General features: G+C 47.4%; 8 protein-coding genes across 10 annotated transcripts; 4 read left to right on the top strand and 4 right to left on the bottom strand.

The window, feature by feature from the left end:
- Positions 1 to 839: 839 nt before the first annotated feature.
- LOC117138517 (coiled-coil domain-containing protein 93) lies at positions 840 to 3,170 on the bottom strand. Its single transcript, XM_033300651.1, has 7 exons — positions 2,979 to 3,170; positions 2,715 to 2,923; positions 2,526 to 2,655; positions 2,170 to 2,469; positions 1,747 to 2,105; positions 1,577 to 1,690; positions 840 to 1,512 (listed from the first exon to the last, which is right to left on the bottom strand). The coding sequence occupies exons 1-7, from the start codon at positions 3,060 to 3,062 to the stop codon at positions 924 to 926; spliced, it is 1,785 nt and encodes a 594-aa protein (XP_033156542.1). The 5' UTR covers positions 3,063 to 3,170; the 3' UTR covers positions 840 to 923.
- Positions 3,171 to 3,233: 63 nt separating this feature from the next.
- On the top strand, positions 3,234 to 5,509 carry LOC117138516 (protein arginine N-methyltransferase 5). Of its 2 annotated transcripts, none has more exons than XM_033300649.1 (6): positions 3,234 to 3,687; positions 3,732 to 4,191; positions 4,245 to 4,410; positions 4,471 to 4,633; positions 4,692 to 5,203; positions 5,265 to 5,509. In XM_033300649.1, exons 1-6 carry the CDS (start codon positions 3,312 to 3,314, stop codon positions 5,418 to 5,420), a joined length of 1,833 nt encoding a protein of 610 aa, XP_033156540.1. In that variant the 5' UTR covers positions 3,234 to 3,311; the 3' UTR covers positions 5,421 to 5,509. The 2 variants fall into 2 exon arrangements, with proteins under 2 accessions (XP_033156540.1, XP_033156541.1); XM_033300650.1 differs by having other exon boundaries at positions 3,235 to 3,687; positions 3,747 to 4,191.
- On the bottom strand, positions 5,509 to 10,557 carry LOC117138514 (kinesin heavy chain). The gene is made up of 4 exons (XM_033300648.1): positions 9,918 to 10,557; positions 8,382 to 8,841; positions 6,319 to 8,198; positions 5,509 to 6,252 (listed from the first exon to the last, which is right to left on the bottom strand). The coding sequence occupies exons 1-4, from the start codon at positions 10,062 to 10,064 to the stop codon at positions 5,812 to 5,814; spliced, it is 2,928 nt and encodes a 975-aa protein (XP_033156539.1). The 5' UTR covers positions 10,065 to 10,557; the 3' UTR covers positions 5,509 to 5,811.
- A 177-nt stretch (positions 10,558 to 10,734) lies between these two features.
- LOC117137637 (uncharacterized protein DDB_G0287625) lies at positions 10,735 to 15,891 on the top strand. 2 transcript variants are annotated; one of them, XM_033299170.1, is made up of 3 exons: positions 10,735 to 11,208; positions 11,272 to 15,106; positions 15,160 to 15,241. In XM_033299170.1, the coding sequence occupies exons 1-3, from the start codon at positions 10,879 to 10,881 to the stop codon at positions 15,162 to 15,164; spliced, it is 4,170 nt and encodes a 1,389-aa protein (XP_033155061.1). In that variant the 5' UTR covers positions 10,735 to 10,878; the 3' UTR covers positions 15,165 to 15,241. The 2 variants fall into 2 exon arrangements, with proteins under 2 accessions (XP_033155061.1, XP_033155059.1); XM_033299168.1 differs by having other exon boundaries at positions 11,272 to 15,891.
- A 371-nt stretch (positions 15,892 to 16,262) lies between these two features.
- On the bottom strand, positions 16,263 to 16,975 carry LOC117136671 (protein lin-32). The gene has a single exon (XM_033297673.1). The coding sequence runs from the start codon at positions 16,899 to 16,901 to the stop codon at positions 16,335 to 16,337; it is 567 nt and encodes a 188-aa protein (XP_033153564.1). The 5' UTR covers positions 16,902 to 16,975; the 3' UTR covers positions 16,263 to 16,334.
- A 1,578-nt stretch (positions 16,976 to 18,553) lies between these two features.
- LOC117136981 lies at positions 18,554 to 19,015 on the top strand. Its single transcript, XM_033298157.1, has one exon. It carries the CDS (start codon positions 18,739 to 18,741, stop codon positions 18,892 to 18,894), a length of 156 nt encoding a protein of 51 aa, XP_033154048.1. The 5' UTR covers positions 18,554 to 18,738; the 3' UTR covers positions 18,895 to 19,015.
- Positions 19,016 to 19,480: 465 nt separating this feature from the next.
- Positions 19,481 to 20,192, top strand: LOC117138115. Its single transcript, XM_033299975.1, has 2 exons — positions 19,481 to 19,873; positions 20,096 to 20,192. The coding sequence occupies exons 1-2, from the start codon at positions 19,577 to 19,579 to the stop codon at positions 20,126 to 20,128; spliced, it is 330 nt and encodes a 109-aa protein (XP_033155866.1). The 5' UTR covers positions 19,481 to 19,576; the 3' UTR covers positions 20,129 to 20,192.
- Positions 20,193 to 20,200: 8 nt separating this feature from the next.
- LOC117138116 (isocitrate dehydrogenase [NAD] subunit gamma, mitochondrial) lies at positions 20,201 to 21,497 on the bottom strand. The gene has a single exon (XM_033299976.1). The coding sequence runs from the start codon at positions 21,447 to 21,449 to the stop codon at positions 20,313 to 20,315; it is 1,137 nt and encodes a 378-aa protein (XP_033155867.1). The 5' UTR covers positions 21,450 to 21,497; the 3' UTR covers positions 20,201 to 20,312.
- Positions 21,498 to 21,695: the final 198 nt, after the last annotated feature.

Here is a 21,695-nt window from a genome sequence, read left to right on the forward strand (position 1 = left end):
CCTACGAACCACCCAACCCACCAGCACCCACTTTACACATATTTATACTGGCTATATAGTAGATGGGCGGAATGCCTGACTGGCTCTATATGGGTCTGTTTCCAGTTCGATAAGGCCGATTTGGTCGTGGAATGAGCAGGCATTGGCAGCCGGGAGCAGAGTTCTCATAAACTTAGTTGTAAAATGTCTGTCAAGGACTGCGGTTTAACCTTTGCCGAAGGTCTAGCGCTTTAAGTATTTGTCATACGGTGCAAATTCATCTTGGCCAAATGGACGAAGGCTGAGTGGACGAATGGAGACAGGAAGTGGGCCGCAATTCCAACGTTTTTTTCATGCTCATGCTGATGCTACCCGTCTCAATGTCACTTGTTGAATGGAATTGATTGCCACGCAATAAAATGTAATTGCATTGGCTCAGCTTGAATTCAATGTTAAGGTGCAAGGACATTAATTAACCGCAAGCAGCAGCTGCAGTCCCCTGGACCATGGGGATCCTGAAGTGGCTCTGATTGCTCGGCATGCCACTAAGCGGGCCGCATATTAATTAGAGCACCAAATGGAATGGAATATAGTGTGCTGGCGGCAGCAACGCAAATATGCAAATTTCTCTAGGTGCCAGTGGGAGTACCATGTGCATGCGCTATATGGAAATAAACTGCTGACCCAGCGCACTGACAGGAATTCCATAAATACTCGAATATGTTGGAACGTGAAATATATAAGAGTCAAAAGAGAGCTAAAGGTCGAACTTGAGCTTGACAAATGTGCACACTTGAATCGAGCGAAATCGAAGGAAATCCTTGACTAACCTTAGATTGCTTGATTGGATTCCCGGATAATTGCACGGCTATTTGGAGCGTTATAATTTATTGAACGAATTCGCTAAGAGTGTTTCGTGTTTAGTAATCAATAGTTAAAACGGGTTAGGACTGGGTCCTGCCCCTAATTGACCTGAGCTGCAGTTGCAGCTGCTCGCAGCGCTGGCACTCGCGGGTTAGCTGCTTGACAGCCAGAGCATACTGGCGTTGCAGTTCCAGCAGCGACTGCAGCTCCTCGTTCAGCTCGTCGCGTCGCATCCGCTCCTCGTTGTACTTGTGACGCACCTTGTCCTGGGCACTCTTTACGCCGTCCACGATGGACTCGAACTGCCGGATAAAGTCCTCGCGACCGTGCGGACTCATCATGCCCTCGTTGTACGCTTCGCAGATGGAGTTCAGGAGGGCCAGTTCCTTTTCCATGTAGCGCTTTTTGTCGTTGAGGGTGTTGTACAGGGTGTAATATTGCTTGGTCTCCAAATGCTTGCCGCTCATCTCGTTGTGCAGTTCGTGGAAGCGTCGCTGGTATTGGGCCAGCTCTGTGCGATCAGGAATGGCATCAAGTTTTCGTTCAATGGCCACAATTCCGCGATTCCTCTTTGCCAACTGCAGGCGCAGCTCCTTCAGACGTTGCTCCTCACCGGCCAATGCCGCAGCTTGTGCTTCCGCGTCTTGGGCACTAAATGCTTCCAGGTCACTTTGAAAAACAAGAGAATAATAATTCATTATGGGCCTTGTTACGTTAAATATTGCTAACTTACTCGATTTGCAGCTGAAGGTTGGCCAAATCGGTGCGACAGGATTCCTTGAATTCCGCCTCGCTTTTCTTCAGCTCTTCATGTTGTTGCAGCAAACTTTGTATTTTTTCGAGGAGCCTTAAAATATGCATTTAAATAAAAGACTGTACTATATCTTGTTTTAATCAACTCACTTTGGATCTGCTTTATCCTGTGTATCTTTGTGTGCTTTGAGCTCAGTATTTAAGGTATTCAATTGGTCCTCCACTTCCTTGGTCTTTTGTTTCTGCTCATTTTCTGCATCTTGCAGCTGTTCGTTTTCCTTGAAGTAACGTCTAATCTTATGTTCCAGAGCAATTTTGGCTGCCTCGAGACGTTTTTGTTGGTTTTGTGATTTCAACTCTTGGGCATCCGTCTCCATTTCCAGCTTGAATTCAGCATAGTGCTGTTGAAGCTCTTGCCGTGCTGTAGGATCAAGATCAATGCGCTTTTGAGTGCCCGTTGGGTCATCTTTGATGAGGGATAAGCTGCGAAGATACTCCTCCAGATCGAGCTGGAAAATTAAGAATGCTTTTACATATATATATGTATATTGCGCACCTTAAACTAAGACCCACCTCATCTTTTTCTCCAGGACCCCGTTCCGCCTTTTTTTCAGCGCTGCGTTTAAAGGTCGGACCTGGATCTCCGTATTCCAAGAGAGTAAGACGCACCCTGGACACATCATCATCACCAGGAGCTTCTTGGCGTTCGTACAGCCTCCTAGGTCCGTACAGATCCTGTATAGCCTTAATGTTTGTGGAGGCTAGGCGTATTTTAGTGAGATTGTCCTTGTCGCTTTTGTACTGATAGTGATTATGGAACTGGCCGATGGCAAATCTCTTCAAGCGCTGCCCACGCTCCGCTCGGTTTTCCACCTAAATAAGGAGTTTCCATTATATCGTCCAAAGTGTACGTCATTCCGACTACTCACAGAGGTCTTAACTAGCCACTGGATGACGGGATGTATGGCCAGGAATTCCAGACCCTGCACTTGATGTGGTTCCAGGCTGTGTGGGCACTTCATGTCAATCAGAACGGCTACGATCTTCTCCACCAAGGCACTGTAGATATGGGGACATATAAATATTGATATGCTTAAGCTAACAATGAAATACATTACATCTTCTGCCCAATGGAGAGGCTCTCATGGAACAGGAGGTCCACGTCCACATCGTAGTCGCAGCACTCGATGCACCAAGTCATACCGCCCACCACCTTATCGAATGCGGATAAGCCCTTGATGCGGGCCCGATAATATCCGGCTGCCACCAGTATGTCGAAAGTGTCCTGCTCCTTGGCCGTGGCATCCGAGTCCTCGCGACGTTCCACCTGCAATGGAAATAAAATTGAGCTGGGAATTCCCGGCAGAATGGGATGCACTCACCTGAACTTCACGCCCATCCTCGTCGTAGCGGGTGCCCAACTTGACATTTGGCAGAATCTTTGAGAATACATCGCGGTTAGCCATTAACAATCACAATTACATGCTATTAAAGGCCCGGAAGCTATTGCTTATCTTACAAAGTCGGGAAAACACAAAAATTAGTGGCAAGCGACACAAAAATTGTCAACAACATTGGCTAAAATTTGTGATTTTTAGGCAATTACCTTGCGTTCACACCAATCGCTCCATTTGAATTGCCCCCGCATACGGTCACACTGCTTCCGGTCACCGCATTTTTTGGACTTTTTGAAGAGGTGGTGTTTGCATTGGAAGATGAATTACTACGTCTGTCTGCACCAGGAGGGTGTTAGTAGTATACCCAAGTTTATCGAAAAGGCCTTCGCAAACAAATATAATGTAGTGGCTACCTCTATTAACGCCAATATGTTGCCCTTCGAAGCACACGAATCGGATCCCACATATCCGGCCACAATTTTGAGCGCCAGCGACTGGAATTCCAAGGTTTTATTTACCTTGTCCGACGTGAATGTGGACTCGCCGAATGCCAAATTGCGCGAACACGCAAAGGAGGTACTTATGCGGGACGTGACCTGGGCGGAGCACCTGCAGAATATGGGCCACGTGATGGTACGACTGCGCGGTCCGGAAAACGAGAATCTAGCCTCCATCGTGCTGGCCAAAACAAAGGGTAAGCATCTAAATTAAGAAGTGGATTCTCAAATTTGTTATTAGATGATTTTCCTTTAGGGCGATGGTTAATCCAAGTGCCCATCACCAATCCAGAGCTGGCCACATTCGAGCACCGAAAGGATGCCACCGCCGAGGAGGTGTCTGAAGCGGAATCCAATGACCCGTGGAACTGGTGGAATAACCTGCGCATGGTCGCCAAACACAGCACCAAATTGAAAGTTGTGGTAGAGCTAAACGATGCGGATCGACCCTGCAAGGAAACAGTGCGTCGCTGGTTGGGCGAACCCATCGAGGCAATCATCATTCCATCGTCCCTGTTCGTCAGAAACCGCTCCAACTACTGTGTGCTGAAGAAGGAGTGGCAGATCATCGTCGGGCACTTCATCTCGGTGGGAGCCAACATCATCATCTCCACGAACCCCAACGATAAGGCTTTGTGCCAGTACGCGGATTACGTTAATAAGCTAATTAATGAGAATTGCGACAAGCACGCGCAAAAAAGGTTGGTACAATGCATTAGATTCGTGAATTATCCAATATAAATTGTTCCATTAGCTATGAAAACATGCTGGAAATTCCACTGCAGCCTCTTTGCGAAAATCTGGACTCGTATACCTATGAGGTATTCGAAAAAGATCCTGTTAAGTACAGGCTCTACCAGGATGCCGTACAGGCGGCCTTGTTGGATCGAGTGAGCGCTGCGGAGGCTAAAACGAAACTGGTAAGGTGCTCTTCTCCACCTATAAGATATATACTAACATTTGTATGTTCAAACCTGCAGACAGTTGTAATGCTACTGGGTGGAGGACGAGGTCCTTTAGCGAGGGCTGTATTCAATGCTGCCGAGTTGTCGAAGCGCAAAGTTCGCCTATACATCATCGAAAAGAATCCCAATGCCATTCGTACCCTCTCCAATATGGTTAAGATGCTTTGGGCCGATAAGGGTAAGAATGACAAAAATAACTTCCATGAACCAGTCCTAATCCGCAACATATTCTTCAGATGTTCACATTTTTTCGAAGGACATGCGCGACTTTTCCCCTCCAGAGCTGGCAGACATCATGGTTTCGGAGTTACTTGGTTCCTTTGGCGATAATGAACTTTCGCCCGAGTGCCTTGATGGTGCACTGAAACTGCTCAAACCGGATGGAATCAGCATACCCTACAAATCCACCTCCTACATTAATCCACTGATGTCAACAGTGCTGCACCAAAATGTCTGCCAAGCGTTACCAACCGAGTCTGCCTTCGACTACGGCTATGTGACGCTGCTAAAGAATATTTACCATATCGATGAACCGCAGGCTCTGTTTGATTTCGAACATCCTAATCGAGCGGAAAATATTGACAATACCCGCTGCAAGGCGATTTCATTTCAAGTCAAAAAAGATTGTGTGCTGCACGGAATCGGCGGATACTTTGATACCCATTTGTACAAGGACATCTGCCTAAGCATCAATCCGCTGACCCATACGCCTGGCATGTTCTCCTGGTTCCCCATGTTCTTCCCAACGGTAAGTGTGAAGTGATTAGTTAGCCTTTGATAACTGCTACATATATATTTTTACTACTCAGCGTCCACGAACTCTGAGGGAGGGACAGACTATATCCATCAAGTTTTGGCGATGCGTGGATGCAACGAAAGTGTGGTACGAATGGCAGGTGGTCAATTCTCCAGACGATTGGGAGCACCATAACACAGGCGGGACAGGTTACAACATGCGATTGTAACAGCAGACCATGTAATGACAACCAGTAGCCAAATAATCGTCAAAAATTTTTTTTTAACTGCAAATAGAATCAAACTAAAGAGACCTTAATTTGTCTGCGACTTTTATTTAGGTTTATGTTTGAAAAGTTTATAAATACTCTTAACGTATATAGATGTCCTTACATATCTGTGGGTTTTATTATTTTCGGTTTGTAAAATTTAGTTAATTTCCGGTTTCCTTTCATTTATTTAATTAAATTATATGTATGTATATTTAAAGCGCTGCACATGATCGCGACACATCTCATCTAAGCGAAGGCAATTATCAGTTATGTTAAGTATGTATAACGTAATCCATTTAGTTTAGTTTAAAGCGGAGCTGAACTGGGCGACGACAGGTGGTGATTGGATCTACGAGTTGACAGGATTAACCTGGGCCAGCGGGGATGGCCCGCCAACGGCGCCACCACCACGAATGGCAATTGCACCCTGGCCGGAGCGGATCGGCTTGGCGATCTGTGCCTGTGGGCCACGTCTGCCCAGGTGCTTCTGTCGCACCGCCTCCTTGATGCGGTCCACCTCGTATTGGTAGCGCTTGCGATCCCGCATTGCGCCCTCCTTCGCCTCCTTGAGCGCTGTCTCCAGAGCCTTCACCCGCTCCATGGTACAGCGTAGTCGCTTCTCCAGCTTGGGCAGCTCGCACCGCAGATCGGCGTTGTCCCGCACCAACTGCTTGTGCACCTTGGTCAGCTGGTCGAGGTTGTTCTCCAAGAAGGAAATCTTCTGCTTCTGCGCGAGTGATCCACCGTCCTCCTCGCTCTCCTCGTTTACGACATTCTTTCGGATTCGTTGCTGTTGGCACAAGTGAAATAAATTTTAGGGTCTTTAGCAACAATAGAAAGATTGCTTAATCTTTACCTGTAGATCCTGAACGAAAAGTTTTCGCAGGTTGTGTAGCGTCTGCAACTCCTTGGCCACCGTGTCCTCCAGGCCCTTGAGGTCTTTGCGCGCTTGCTCTCGTCGCTCGTTGGTGAGGATGATGTTCTGAAGCTCGCTGGACTTCTCGGCATCCTCCTGGCGCACCTTCTCGTAGTCGGCCGTCATCTGTTGGTGCGCCAAGAGCAGCTTTTGATGGACATCCTTCATCTCGTCCATTTCGTGCTGCTTGGCGGCAATCTCGTCCCTGAGCTCGGACACCTGGCGGGTGTGGGCTTCGCGTAGCTCGTCCATCTGGGAATCGAACATGGAGCGCAGCTCCTCAGCCCGCTGTTTCTCCTCGGCGTTAACGGCGGAAACGTGCTCGGCGGCCTTGAGCTTGGCACATTCCTCCCGCAGCGAATCGATTTGCTCCTCAAGCGTGCGCTTCTTGTTCTCTGCCTCCCGCATCGACTCCTGCAGCGACTTCATGCGTGCCTCGTGCTGTGAGATGAGTAGCCGGTATTCGCCCAAATCCTTCTCATATTCGGAGATCTTCTTGTTGGAGTCAGCCTGCTGTGATTCCATGTTAGAGCATCGCTGGGCAATGTTCTTGGCCTCCGTCTTCATCTTGCTGATAAACAAACGCGCCATGGTGAAATCTTCCTCCACCTTGCTGGCATCCGTGCCAGCCAGAGCACTCATCTTGAGGTCGATGCTGGACTCGCCGGGCGCAATGGCTTGGCCGACTTCGCCGAGGTCGCGCAGTAGGTTGGTTAGCATTTCCGTGATGCGCTTCTTCTGGTGTGAGGACATGTCCTTGAGCTGCTGTAGCTCCGTGGAGGCGGCGTTGAACACAGACTGCTTCTGCTGCAGCTCCTCGTTGAGGGCATCGATATCCTTGTTCTTGTTATCGATCTCCTGTGATTTCTGGTCGTAGTTTACAGCCAGCTCTTCGAGAGCTTGGAGCACTTCCTTAACCTCTTCCTTGGCGGACTCGTTCTCCTGTTGGATTCGCGCCATCTCCGACTGCAAAGTCTCATACTCACGTCGAGCGTTAGCGATGAGTTCCTCCTGCTCCATCACCTGCTCCTTGAGCTGCTCGGCGTACTGGCTCTGCTGATTGATCTCCTCATCCTTGTCGTCCAGCTGCTGGTAGAGGCGCTCGCACTCTGAAGCCAGCCTTGCCTGCTCGTTCCCTGCAACCGATGCGGACATGTTGGCGAGAGCCGTTCGCTGGGCGGCCAAAGCGGCCTCGGCCGCCGCCGTCTGCGCTGCCTCCACTTCCAGGTTGGGCGTGCTGGCCTCCATGAGATCCTCCATGTTAATTTGCTCCTCCGCCTTAACGGTTTCACCAGCTCTCCAGCGCGCAAGCTCGATCTCCAGCTTCTCCACCTTACCCTTTAGTCGGGCGTTCTTTTCCTTCTCCTTCTCATAGCGTCGCTTCCATTCTTCGGCAGTAAGCTCCTCATTAACGCAGACCACGTTCTTCACTGTCTTGGCTCTACGACCGAAGTCCAGCGTTGACTTCGTTTCAGATTCGTTGAAGCTGGCTGGAGAGCAGCAGATGACGATGGTTGTGCGTGCGTTGCCTCCCAGCGACTCCTGCAGGATTCGCGTGAGCTTGGAATCACGGTAGGGGATGTGCGTTTTGTTTCCGTCCGCCAGTGCAGAGATTACGTTGCCCAAGGCCGACAGCGACTTGTTGATGTTCTTGGCTTCATCAAGGACGGTTCCCTCAGCTCCAGTCTTGGAAACCTTTTCGGAACCGGCCAAATCCACCAGGTAGAGTTTGCCGGATAGTTTCTTCTGGTTCTCCAGATTCTCCTGCTTCACATTGATAAGGAATACTGAGTGGGATCGCGAAGAATGCTCGTTCATGTCTGAAAGGATGGATAAATCGTTATAAAAGGTGATCTGGTACATGAAACTATAATCGAGGTCAGAGCGAAGGCAGGCATAACTCTTAAACTTGTCTTGGATGTTATAAACATTCTTGATATATGGTTTTGAGAGTTCATGTTTGACTGAACTTGTCCTGACCATCGATTTCAATTAGAACTCACTTGTCACCGCGATGTGACGATTGGATTTGCCCTCCTCGATCACCTCGAAAACATCCTCCGGCGACGAGACGAACCGTTCCGTGGCGCCCTTGACGTACGGCACCCGGTTCTTGTCCTCGTGCACGCTAAGGTTCACCTTGGAGACGTCCAACAGATCGCGAATCTTGTCCATGTAGATCTCGTAGTAGGAGACCTTGATGTGAAACTCCAGGTTCACCTCCATGGCGTAGATGTGATTGAAAATGTCGTTGACGATACGCGGTATGATACCCTGTTTTACGGAGTCCCCGATCACGCCCTCCATCGTATGCGTCTTTCCGGAGGACGTCTGACCATATGCGAATATCGTTCCATTGTACCCGGCCAGGACATCCGTAACAATGGACTTGGCCGCCTCATTATATACCTTTTCCTGGGATGCATTCGGCTTGAAGACCTTGTCGAACAAATACACCTTGCCCTGCAGACGGTGGAGATTAGGGTTAGTATAATGTGTTTTTTGTAGTACATAGCTATAAACTAGTGTCAGTTGCGGTGAAATTTCTTTCGGAGATTCATTCCCCCTGTCCCCGATCTTTTCCCGCTGACTGCCTTTGAATCATTTTCAACGCATGGCCGCGAAGCAGATTGTAATTATGAGCATTAAGACATGTTAAGTGGAAGGGGGAAGAATAGTGAATAACGAGCGCCAGAAGAAAGCCACAGCGAAAGAGAGATAGATAGAGTTAGTCAGAGAGAGAGAGAGGGAGAGGCAGAGCGCAATGATAATGTCTGTGTATGGAGGCACTATATTAGTGCTGACTTTTTTGGAACTGGTTCAATTGCCCAAGCTTTACCAGGAAAATGACGGATTACACCTGGCGGAAAAGCGGGAAACTCAGCATAGCATACAAAGCAATAACATTTCATGTGGCATAAAAGCAATACAGCCAAATTCCATTGCCTCCAAAGTTGCTCTTATTGTTTTCCTTCATTTTTTTTGTATGCTTTGCGTGCATGACTCATTGGCGCGCGGGCAGAGGAGTGGAAGTGGAGCGGGGGCTACCGTCAAAGTGTGTATGTGTTTGTGTGGAAATGTAAGTGAGGTAAGCACTGAAGGCGGACTGGAAACTCTAGAAAAGCGCATATTTATGCGGCCCAAAAGAATGGAACACCCGCTTTTAGCAGAAAACCGTCTAGTGGGTGGTATTTCTCCACCCCGTCATCGCGCTTCTTTCGATTTACACACCCTATTCTTTTCCGACTGGGGGAAAATCAATTTGGTGCAAAGCAATATTGATTTGGAGTAAAGTTAGTTGGTTTCATCATACGTTCATATGTATATGTACATCTAGTTTTGTTTTGTGCAATTATTCATGGGTAACTTTAGTGCCTCTCTCTTTTTATCGCCTGGCATTCCAATTGGTCGGCAATTTTGGGGAAGGGTAATGTACGCTAATAGGCATGACGTCATGGCGCGGCATGCCGAGATTAATGCATAACACATAGGGGAAAGGCAGTGGGGTCTGGCGAAAACTATAGATCTGGAACACATACCGCTATGGATATGCAGTTCTCCTCCACATTGTTGGGGAACTTGACCACGAACTTGGAGCCGGCCTTCTCCTCGCTGTCGTTCAGCGGTCGGAATCGGCAGACCACTTTGATGCTGTCCTCGGCGGGAATCTCTCGTTCCGCGGACATTGCTTACGGGGGCGGAGATGGATCTTTCTGGCGGAGATTGTTGGATTTCTGCAGCTCTGGGCGCGACCTCTGCGCATGCAGCTCTCTGTTTACGTGGATAATCAACGACTCACTATCGTCCGCACTATCTGCTGCTCACTGTGTGCTTGTGCCGATTCTGGTACTCCGTTTGGCCCCTTTTGTTCCGTTTCTCTGCTGATTCCGACACACTCGCGAAAATTGGGTTGGGGGCGGCTCAAATAAGAAGATGCAGTGAAAATTTTGTGGTTATACCAGACACAAAAGTCGAATTGGTCAAATGGCGATATCGCTGGAGCACAACCTCGATTCTGGCTGCTCCGCGTCGTTTTGTTTGCACTTTTTTGCCCGGAATGATTAAGTGCAGCCGCTAAATGCACTCGCATACGTTAGTGGGTCGGAATTAGATGCACTCAAAACTATTTTATTATTCGACTATTATTTTCGCTACTGGGCGCCAGTGTGACCGTTCTTCTGGTCCAGCCAAATACCAATCGCAATTCCACTGCACAATAATACCGAATTAATACTCTCAAAAGCTTCTCTTGCACGAGACACCCTGCAGATCTTATAAATGGTAACGGCATATAAAATTCTTAATTAACCGATACCGTTTAAAAATCATTCAAAATTGATTGTTTAATGTCACTTTTGTTTTTTCTGTCCAAATATTTCGGCTTGGGCGCAATATATAGCTCCAAACTGGGCATACAACCTCTGTAGGTTCAACAGGAAAACGCTATGGAAGATTGATCACCGAGTCACTGGAAAGGATTGTGGAGAAGTGAGGGGCAAGATGGCACAGAAGGATATTACGTCGTATTTGAATTTGGAACGATTGAAGAAGACGCAGAAGCTCATCCGACTCTATCGATCGAACGAGTGCCTTTGGAATCCGAAGTCACCTGGTTTCCACAGTGGTTCTGCGAAGGATGACGCCTGGCGACGAATCACCCGGCGGATGAACTGCGGCCTGACTCCTGACCAGGTAAAGCTGCAGGTGCTCGGTCTGCGGCACTACTACTCCAAGGAATTGGCCGCCATCCGAAATAGTCAAATTGAGGGCTATAGTTACAATCCAAGATACTCCTACTTCGAGGACTTGCATTTTTTGGGAAACTTGGAGGTGAGTGGATGGTTTTTGCACTGGATATTGAATAGTAAGCCATTAACTACTATTTTCACACAGGAGGAAGATAACTGTGCCATGAAGGAAGGACATTTCCCACCCAATTTTTCTGAGGACACATTCATATCTCCGCTAGCTTTCTTGAGTCCCTGCTGCAGCGAAACCAAGTGCGGGTACACCTTCTACAAAATGATTCTAGAACCTGAGCCACCAAATGAAGAGTTCTTAGAAGGGCATAAGGAAAGATCCACTTCCGGCAATGATCGCTGGTATCCCACTGCGTACTGTGTTCGGTGCAAGCCCGAGGAAGACGAAGATCCTTGTGAAGCATGCGAGCTAAGAGGTCAAAGCAGTCGTCCTCAATTTGGAAGTAAGAGCTCTTTAGAAGGCAGAGAAAGCGACAGTACCAACCCAAGGATGTCTTATCAGCATCAGGAACAGGATCACTCAAAGAAATTCCAAAAACGTGATAGCAACCAGTATCTAACTCGGAAACCATGTTCATGCCCCTCGAAAGGCAATCCAGAAAAGCGTTCATCTCAAACCCAACAAAATGGTGTGTACGTGGGTGCTCACAACTGGGATGGTGACGAGTCCATCGGCAATGGTTTACGTAGCGATGGGTGGCCAGGTCCCAGACTATGTTCCCAAAAACGCGGAGAGTGGAAGCCCAGATACCGTAAAGTAATAGGCGAGGAATATCGGAAGTCGTGCTGCGACAGCTGGAAGCGAAATAACAATGCCGTGTGCCGGAGACTTCTAGACCAGTTGGCCAAGCAACAGAACCAACCCGGCAGTTACTCCGACGATGGAGACTCCGTTCGGAACCGAAACTGCAGCTGTACGAAGAATCGCCGCCAGTCTGGCGAGGATCAGTTAAACGTGATGCTATTGCAGAAGAAGTATAGGGATCGAACTTCGTCGAACAATGCAAACAATCCTACCACCGATCGATACAGCAACACACAACCGATGTCGGATGAAACTTACTATAACACCAGCCATCCAGTTCCAAACTGTTGTTACTGCACTTATAACCAAGTAAATCAAGAAGTTCAGCGCTGCAATATCCATGGATGCCAGTGCATTTACTGCAATCAAACTGTGCCTCCTGCCCACGGTAACTACTACCAACCGCAGCATGTCGATCAGAATGCCAGAAACTATTCTCGATCAGCTCCACCAGACGCTCCATATGATGAAACGGTTTACCTGAATGACTACGGACGATCTATGTATCCGGAGCAACAGCATGTGTACTGCATCAATGCAGAGAATGTGCCCACAGATGTGTGGGCACAGACGCAGTCTCCAGATGCCTCTAATAACCCATCCCAGATGCCCATGGCTCCGCTCTCAAAGTCTTGGAATCAGGAAACGGCAACTCGGCCGCTTCAGCCAGCCAAAAAAGGCAGTGGCACAGCACCGCCACCTCAGGATCCAGTGAAGACATATTCTTCAAGAGCCAGTGCATTAGAAAAGCATGAGCAGTCTGGACAGAATCTTATCCCAGCTGAGCAAACTAAATCGATGCCAGAGGAATTTCAATCAAGGATCGTGCAAAAACCGAATGATCAAGGAGAACGATCTAACGTAGGAAGAAGATCCTACGGATCCGGAAATGCAAATTACAACCAAAGAAGGATTCAAAATGAGGAACGATCTAGCAGGGACGGTCCAGATCTTCCTGACCAAAAGAAATATGTATGTGAAGATGATAATTGCCCAGTTAATAAACGCCGTCAAAACGAGAAGCGTCCTTCAGAAAGGCGATCTCGCAACGATGATAAAGTTCGTAGTAACCGTAATTCCAATTATGAAGATGCACCTCCCCCACGACGAAGCAAAGGTAATGCCGATGACGCAAAAAATCAAAAAGTTTTCCAACTTCAAACAGATGACTCCCAGTTAATGGCGTGTCCTGCGTATGATCGTCGTAATCCCAAGGAATGTCCCCATTTAAAATGTCCAAGTCCAAGACACCAAGAAGAAAGAACAGCTCGGAACTCAAGAAATCGCAACTCCGAGGAGAATAATGAACCAACCTCAAAGTCTAGGAGGAGCAGTCCTTTAAGAAATGCTTACGATGAAGAAGAGCAGCAGGGTCCCAGGGAAAGATCCAGTAGTCATGGCCGGGAGGATAATTTTAGGACAAAGAGAAAATCAAATGAAGAAACTAAAAGATCGAAAAGAAGATCCGATGAAACCTGCAATGACGAAACGTGTCAATTTGGGGCCTTTTCTTCTAGGCAAAATAAAAACCGATCCGAACGTCGAACAGGAAATAGTGGGGAAAGGGAGTACTCAAGACACGGCAATGGAACGAATCCTCGTTCCAAAAGAAGAGATAATGAAGATCCGTGCAATGATGACACTTGTCCATATGCCGATTCCTTGGAAATTAATATGGCCAGGACGAGAAAACATAGCGATCGATCTTATTCTAAAGAGAATGACGAGGACGGAAAAATGGCAAGGAGATATAGGAGTGAATCCTCATCAAGAAGGCAGGAAAACGATGATTATGAAGATTCCGCAAAAAGCTATAGAAGAGAAAGCGATAAATATAGGAAACCAAGAAGAGAAGCGCCGGCTGAAAATGGAGATCCTGATTATGATTCAGATTACAAGGAATATGGACAGAGAAGATATAGAAATCGCTATAGTGATAATCAACCTGAATATCGTACTTCTATAGAAAAGCGAAACAAGTATTCCACACGAGAGGACAGAAACTCAGCTCCTAGATATGCTGAAAGACCTCGTGAAGATCACCGAACTGAATACAAAAACAGAAACCATGAAAATACTTTAGACGATTGTTATTGTGACGATTTTGAATCTGATGAATATGATGCCAATAATCCATATGATGCCCATCCTAGAAGGGAGAACGGTAATCGAAACCGAAATGCACCAATGGAGTACAATAGAGAAGAATCTTCTAGAAGACCCAAACGGCCCTCGAAGTATGATAACTCGGAGAGCGAGGATATGCCTTACATTAAGTCAAATGGCAAAAATACTAATCGGAATCGTAATACAGACAATGTCACCCAGAAAAGGAATCCATCCTATTCCAGAGAAACTGATCCGTACAATTCAGAGGATGACTGCTTCTGCAGTGATGAGCAAATCTCCCACGCAACACAAAATAGGAGCTCTCGGTCGAGTAGAAATGATCCCAGGTCATCTGGTCCTGCCAAAAATGGAAAGCAAGATAGATCCAGAAGATCCGAAACTATCGAATCCCAAAGAAATGAAGCAAGGGATAGTGACAGGGCCCCGGAATCTCGTCCTTCGAATAGGGATATACAAAAAATAAAAAATCCTAATAATGCATACAATATAGACATTAAAAATAAAACGCACGACGTAGGTGAATATTCCAAGAACGACAACAGGGACACCAATCATAAAGGTATCGTGAGCCCAGTCTCTGACGATGATTGTATTTGCGACTTGGAAAGTGATCCAAAAGATCCCAAGTCAACCGTGCCGGAGAAACGAAATCAGGCTGGCAGTATATGCATAAATCTAAGCACATCAGTGGAAGACAATGGACATAAGACGGAGTCATTTGGAAAAGCCAAGAAAACTGCAGAACCAACGGTTATGGTACCCAAATCATTAGATGCCTCCAACAGATTGAGGGAACAAAAGGAGGGCAAGACCAGGCTAGTATCCACCAGTGAAAATCAGTCGTCCTCCGCCAAGAAGAATCTCCGCGCCAAAACTGGAATATCCCCCAGAGTGCAATCGAGATCCGCCAGCCCAGTTCGCCAAGCAGGAGCTCCGAAGATCCAGCCAGAGCCGATCAAGAGACGAGCGACGACTAGAAGTCCTGTCCAGAACACCGCCAAGAGAACCATGGAAACTCATGCAGCTGCCAACAGCAAGTTGCCCTTTGATCTAAATTCTGCCGCCTATTTTATTTGCAAGTTACAGGATGAAGGTAACAACCATCAGTACCTGCTCGTGGTGCCCAAGAAGCCGATTGAAACACCCGATGGCCACCGGAAGGCCCCAGGACAGGAGTCTGTGAAGCAGCTACACTGCCCAAGGCAGTGCTCCGGCTTTCAGAGCTTGTCCTGGGACGATTCGGCGACCGTGACCCGATCCCAGCCACCTCTGCAATCCCAGGCGAGTGGAGGCCTTTCCATACTGGGCTCCTTTAGGATTCCACCAGTGCTGGCCAGCACAGCGCTGGGCATCATCAAGGATCATCTCCATAGGAACACCGTGCTTCAAAATCCAGATGCCAGAGAAAGAGAAGCGGTATATCTACCCAAACGGATGCGTCGCATTCTTATGACCAGGCCGATTTCAAGGCCAAGAAGACCAGTACTTCGTCCATCCCACAAAGCTAATGCTCCCATCCTGCAGGAGAACAGGACCCTGCTGCTCACCAACAATCCCTTTCAAAACCTGAGCTTCAGCGATCACAATCGAGATGTTATTGTCCTGCATCCGCCGGATCCCGGCTTTCGACCCTCGAAAAACTCCTTCAGCAAGGGCGAAGTGGAGGTGCAGCACATCACAGTGCCCAACGAAGACACCGTTGTGAAGCCCATGCCACCCACGCCGCCCACAAAACCCAAAAGGACATCGGTGATCAATCCATAGCTGTAATGTCCTCACACAAACTTGCCCGCTCGTCATATAAAAAACAGCACCCAACCGAAGCCTTTTTTATTCAATGAGAGGAGTTCTGGCCAGGAGTTCAGGGGTGTCACGCTTCACCGCCCACTGTGGTGGCTTCGCAGTTTCGGAATCGTTCGGGGTTAGACCAAAACTTGAAGTACGCCTATCAATGAACTGTTGAGTAATTAATTTATGATCGTTTTCAAAACCATTGAGGCGTAGCCAAACGATCCGATGGCCAATTGAATCTGGGGATCTGGGAATAGTGGGCTGGTAATAATTGGGAGAAAGGGTTAAATGAGTATCTCATTTTGGAATGATCACTTGGTTCATAATCAAGCGATGCATTTCATGAATAATGGCTTTGAAATTGAAATTATTTTGACCAATTTTGTTTAATATTCCATTTATTTCATTACATATTTAACTTAATCTACAGTAAGAAGAAAATCACATAACTTTAGTCTAGTATCATCCATCTATGACAAGGATCCTCCGCTTAATCCAAATCCACTATCGCTGTCGCCGAAGATGGTGTATGCAGCGGCATCCACCTCCACGTCCCCGTTGTTGAGGAGATCGCACAGTGCCAGGATGTAGGACTGGGCCATCTGGAGAGTCTCGAACTTGGACAACTTCTGGTCGATGGACGGAGCGGGCACCACTTCCCTTAGCCGCTCGAAAGCCGCATTCAATCCGTTCATCCGCTTCCTTTCCCGTGCATTGGCGGCCTGTCGTCTTCTCTTCTGGACCGTGGGACTGAGATTGGTCTGCTCTGGACTGCTCTTCCTTCCGTCCGATCCTGTGGAGCTGTTACTCCGCCGTTTGGTCTGCGGCTGGGTGTGCTGTCCTTGCACCTCCATGATGGGTCCTAGTTCCGTTTGAGTTCCGCCTGCGGCATCCAGGAATTGCCATTCCGGCGATAAGAAAGCACCCTGTCCGTAATCCTGGCCAGAAACTGGCAGCTGGGTCAAGTTGTAGTTGGGACTGCCCAGGTACTGGGAACTGCCATCCTCCTCGGAGGCAGACGAGTAGTAGTAGCTCATGGCAGATCCGCGCGGCTTGAAAGTTTCGATGCAACTGAAACGATCCGATCGGATCCAGACGTGACTACGGTCAACCCCCGCGAGATGCATTCTACAAATATTTTCACCGCCGTTCTGACCAAGTTTGTGTAAATGGCCCGCAAATGACCCCTGGCCCCAGGATCCTCGCAGCTATTACCATGGCCCGGCCAAAGGATCTCCCCGAGGAGCTGGGGTGACTTAGGGGTTAGATGTGTTTCCCTCCCTTTCGCTCGGTGGTGAAACGCCTACACTTCGCCTGTTGCCATCTCTTTCGCGCCAGGCACGCGTCATATCTTGCCAAATTGGTACTATCATGCCATGGGATCTTCCCCTCTCTCTCTGTCGCCCATAATTTGTGACTTTCACGCTCAACGGCACACGAGCGAGTGGAGGGGTGGGGGGCTCGGAGCTCGCGAGGATGAGCTACTGTACTGGTCGGCATGGGCCATCAATTAACCCGCTGGCGAACTGCATTGTGGCTCGCGTCTAGTGACCATATGCTGTACTCTGCTCTTCTGTGCCGTGCTGCACCAACCCGACTTCGACATCGGTTAGGAACCAACATATGGTCGATGCCCATGGCACTCAGTCGAACCACAGTTTTTGGTCCTGGAAATTCGGAGTCCTTGGCAGGCACACGACATTTGCCGTCTAGCCAATTGTCGAATCAAACTATTAACTCGAATTGAACAGATCTTACCATTACTATTAAGTGGCTATGAAAAATATTCCATAGATGCGTTTGATAATTGCCTTATGTTTCACAAACAGATCTTACCATTTCTATTATGTGGCTCTTGATAATATAATAATACCATACATATAATCTTCTGTTTCTTCTTTAAAAGAATTGTCTTTTATTCATTGTAATATATGCTTCGTACATATATCGAATAAAATTAATTTGGAAAGGAAACTTTATATTAATTTCATTAATTAAAAAGTGAGTTTTTCCAAAACTTATACATATGTGCGCCAAAATTATACAAATACTTATAACCTTTATGTGAAAACGAGTATGAGTAGTACAAACTAATTTCTATTGTTTGCTGGCCGAAAATCTTCAATATGATATTTCTCTGCTCTCAATATCCTTCACTTTTAATCCTTATCTCTGGCTCCTTTTTCTGTGGATTGAAAACCAGTTTGCGCATGTACCAACACTGCACATTGAGCGAAACTAAATATTTTTTTAAGCACTTATTTTAAAATAGCGTGCTTTAATTTTTTTTAAATACAAACATTATATGCTTAAGACATAGTAAATTCGTTAAATCCTAAAAAATATACAAATATTTTTAGGTTACTTTCGGATCAACTTTTTCAACTCAACACTCATTCAGAAAATAGTTGGAGCACTGCTAAGCCTTATTATAGGTTTCGGATTTAAACTTAAATTATATAGTTTGAATATATTTAAAGCATTTTGAATACTATCAAATAGGCAATTGTCTGCGGCAGGACCCCATCTCCATGTTATCCTTACACTCCTTGCACGGAAATCTCTCTCTCTCGGTGACTTGCGTTCGGCTCCCATTCGGTTTTGTGGGGAAACGCGAGACGAGGACGACAAGGAGCTTCGTGTCCTGATACAGCAACAGGATTAAATATATATGGCGAGCCGAGCAGCGCAGTGTTATCATTTGAAGAAAAGAGTTGGTCGCCTGTGAACACGGTGAACTTAAGCATAAGAGGTTTAAGCTTATCAGGATATAGGAGTGCACCCAGCTTACACATTGGTGGATAGCTCCGTTGAGCGCGGAAGTAACTGGAATAAGCAAGGGATTCACTGGTCTAGCGAAGCACCCAGCCACGGATGTGTCTGTACTTGGGAGTGGTGGAGCACCTGCTGGATGTGGTGGCCTACTGCATGTGCCGTGTCCTGGAGCTGTCCCTGTTCGCCTGCATGATGGTCTGCGGCTCCATGAGGGCCAAGCTGACACACGGACCCACCAATGAGCTGGAGCAATGACCAGGACACCAGGAGTGCTGCTAAAAGGATGCGCGCGTGTGTGTGTGGGTGTTTCGACTAAAATTTAATAAAGGCAACTTTTCTAGTGGCGAATAAATTACAACTCATATGTGCGTGTAAACGATTGTCTTTTCCTCCCGTTGGTTGGCCCATTGGAATTGAGCCATAACTCAAGATGGCCCACGGCAAGGATGTGGCCAAAGGGGCTGGCAGGAATTTTTGCTGCTGTTTATCCTTCAGCTTCCATTGTGGGATTTTGTTTTTGTGCGGCGTGTTCCGTTCATGGTACTTATTAGCCCTGGAGGGGATTATATGGGTAGTAGTAGTACAATGCCCATTTGCATGATGATAAAGTATCGACTGGGGGGCCTTCCATGCCCACATGCTGGGCAATTGTGTGTTGGGGCTTTTGTTTTTGGTGCCTGCAAATATGCTCCTTTTTATTGCCCTACTCCCCCCCCCATCCATTTCATAGGTCCTGCTCCGGTATTTATGTAGTTGTTTACAGCCGCCGGCTTGGAACATAAATCCATTCAAATTGTACGTGCAAATGGGAGGACATCATGTTTATTACACACACCCGCAGCAGGCACTTCAAATTTGAGTTTTAGCAGGCACAACTCAAGTTTTGATCAATTTTTGATAGCTGAACAACATTATCATACCAAATTCTCCTCTGAACATGGACAGCCCAGTAAAACAGCGCCGGAAACCAAAGAAGCTGGACCAATCCAAGTTGGACGACGATCCGGGAACTCAAAAGGACGAGTTCAAAAAGGATATCATCGATGAGGTAGCGGATCAGTCGGCTGTTTACGATTACATGAAGTACCCCAGCAACAAAGAGAAGGCAAAACTCGTAAAATGCGTTAAACCACTGAAAAGTGTCACCTTCAAGGCGGTGGTGGAGCTGGTGACCTATTCGGAAAACTGGAAGATGAAGATGAGCGAGAGCAGGCTCCGGTCGGAGGATGAGCAGGTGTGGTTACGGATGCTAAGGTCCACTTTCCGATACTCGGGCACCACGTATTTCTGATGCATTTGGACAAGCCTATCAAAAATTTTAGTTTAACTAGAACAATTTAAATAAAATGCGGCCTTTAACTTTTTGATGCGTTTTCCAATGCATCAGATTTATTCTTAGTTATATTTTCAGTGTGTTATATTACAATCTAATTATTCACTTAATCTTAAACTTTAGCTGAAGAACTCCCAAAAATATCGCAACTACTGACAATTCCCCTTCAAATTATTGTTCGTTGTAAGCAAATAAATTGTTATGTATTGGTAAAAAGTATTTCGAGCGAACGTTTAAAAATGTTGGTTTTTATTTTGGAAAAATAATGGTCACAGGCAATTTAATAAGATTCTTAAAACACTTTTTTGTGATTTCGTTCATATATTTTATGGCAGGATCTCTATTTACCCAATGCTCGGCATCGCAGTTGGTTGATGATGTTGCAAATGACATACTCGCCGGTGTCCTGGCCACCGAACTCCTTGGTGCGAATGCCCTCGTCCATGGTGCGCTTCAACTCGCACCACAGAGCATCGGCGCACTTATCGTGGCCCAGATGCTCGAAGAGATCCACAATGGTGGACACGATGCCGTAGGCACTTAGATTGGCATAGTTGGTCAGCGATAGTTTCGTCTGGAGGGGCTTGAAAACGGCATGGTGATCTCCGATCTCCACCGCACTGAAGAGATTAGCCCCGCCACAGACTCCACTGCAGATGGCGGATAGGAATGTGGCATAGCGCTCGCTGGCGAAAAGGCAGTCAAAGTAGGTGGGCTCCGTCACCAGCCGGCTGATGGCCTCCTCCACCTCCATGAGCTCCAGCTCCAGGCAATCCTTGTAGTGGCAGTGCATTCGCTTGGCGGCTTCCACCAGTGAGCCATCGCTAATGGCCCACTCCTTGGCCTTGTTGATCAGCGTCACCCGTTTCCGACCCGCCTTTGCAGCCGCCTTAAAGGCGTACTGCAGGTACTTGTCATTGGCTTTTTGGGAGACGACGGACAGGGCCTCTACCACTCCCTCCACGGGTGAATATTCCAGTTCGTTGAAGATGCCCATGTTGTTCTGACCGATTAACTGGATATCCACGTCCGGAAAGCGGCACTTGAAGCCGGGAAAGCTGCGTGTCCGGGTCTTGAAGACGTACAAGTCCAGATCATTGCAGATCTTGAGCGCCTTCTGCTTGGCTTCCGCGTCCGCCTGATTGTCCACATGAACGGCAGTTCTGTTCCGGAGCACCGAGTGGAAGTACTCGTCATCCTGGCCAGCTTCGATTACTTGGACCTCCACAGGGACGCGGCTGCTCGAAAGCAGGGATGACACGAATTGGGCTCCCTGCTGGCCAATGATGGTGGTGCCCGTGACCAGAGAGACCGTATTGATTCCACCGTACTTGGACTTGGGCAGCACGTTGACCGGATCAGCTCGAGCATCTCCCTTTGCGTAGGCCGCTCGCACGCTGCCGTGGATCTCGTCTGCGAAGTGGCGGATGCTGATCCTGGCCAGCATCGACTGGGTCACTTTTGGGCATCTCAGCATTGTTTTAAAGATGAATCCTAAGAATGTATCTATCTGCTAAGTGAACAAGTGACACAAATCGCCCCCGTAACTGTATACACAAATATTTAGGGATCCTATTCCGAAATCCTAATTCCTAAATTAGTTTCAAAGAATGCAATTTTTATTGCTATTTTTCAGCTAAGTAACGGGTATCTGATAGTCGATGCACTCGACTATAGCTTTCTCTCTTGTTTTTGAATGAAGCGCCGCTTTCGGATCAGATTG

Source organism: Drosophila mauritiana, chromosome 2R (genome assembly GCF_004382145.1).
Source record: "Drosophila mauritiana strain mau12 chromosome 2R, ASM438214v1, whole genome shotgun sequence".
Classification (NCBI taxonomy): Eukaryota; Metazoa; Arthropoda; class Insecta; order Diptera; family Drosophilidae; genus Drosophila; species Drosophila mauritiana.